The 538-nt window shown below is 59.7% G+C and overlaps 1 protein-coding gene across 1 annotated transcript in view; it reads right to left on the reverse strand.

Annotated features, from left to right (window-relative positions):
* The window catches only part of ARRDC1 (arrestin domain containing 1), a gene marked incomplete at its 5' end in the record, with an annotated part of 1,712 nt that extends 1,231 nt beyond the window's left edge, over positions 1-481 (reverse strand). Inside the window, 2 exons of the mRNA XM_008942784.1 lie at positions 6-131; positions 305-481. Coding sequence (XP_008941032.1) covers positions 6-131; positions 305-481 — 303 coding nt within the window. The remainder of the gene's footprint in view (positions 1-5; positions 132-304) is intronic.
* Positions 482-538: the final 57 nt, after the last annotated feature.

Below are 538 nucleotides of genomic sequence, written 5' to 3' on the forward strand. Positions count from 1 at the left end.
GGGGCGCTGGGGACCACGGCAGAGGGCAAGTGCTGGATGGAGCGGGAGGGGCTCAGGGGCAGCCTGTTCACAGCGATGTTACCGATGTAGATGGGGAGGGTGACCGACACCTCCGGCGACTTGAGGGAAACCTGGGAGAGAAGGAAGAAGAGTGGCACCCTCTCGGTTCTACATCATGCTGGGAGGTTCACCTGGGGCGAGGGCCCCTCGCACCACACAGTTCAGTGGTGGAGCTCAGCCAAGAAGGGAGCACAGGAGCAGCAGCCCAGCCCAGGGGAGCGCCCAGGAGCACTGATGCACCCACCTGGATGTAGTAGTCGATATGAATGAGGCTGCAGCCCTGCAGAATGGACTGTGGCAGTGCTGGGACGAGGATCTGCTCCTTCCACTCTGCATGCTTCCAGGCTTTCACCCCCGAGCCCTCCACCTCCGCGATGGTCCTCAGGTCGTAAATCCAGCGCTTGGATTTATAAGCCACTTTCTGTGCAGACAGGAGAAAATACAGCTAGCAGAAGGACTGTAGATGGTCATCAGTCTC

The sequence above is a fragment of the Merops nubicus genome, unplaced genomic scaffold, assembly GCF_000691845.1.
Source record: "Merops nubicus isolate BGI_N331 unplaced genomic scaffold, ASM69184v1 scaffold38196, whole genome shotgun sequence".
Taxonomy (NCBI): domain Eukaryota; kingdom Metazoa; phylum Chordata; class Aves; order Coraciiformes; family Meropidae; genus Merops; species Merops nubicus.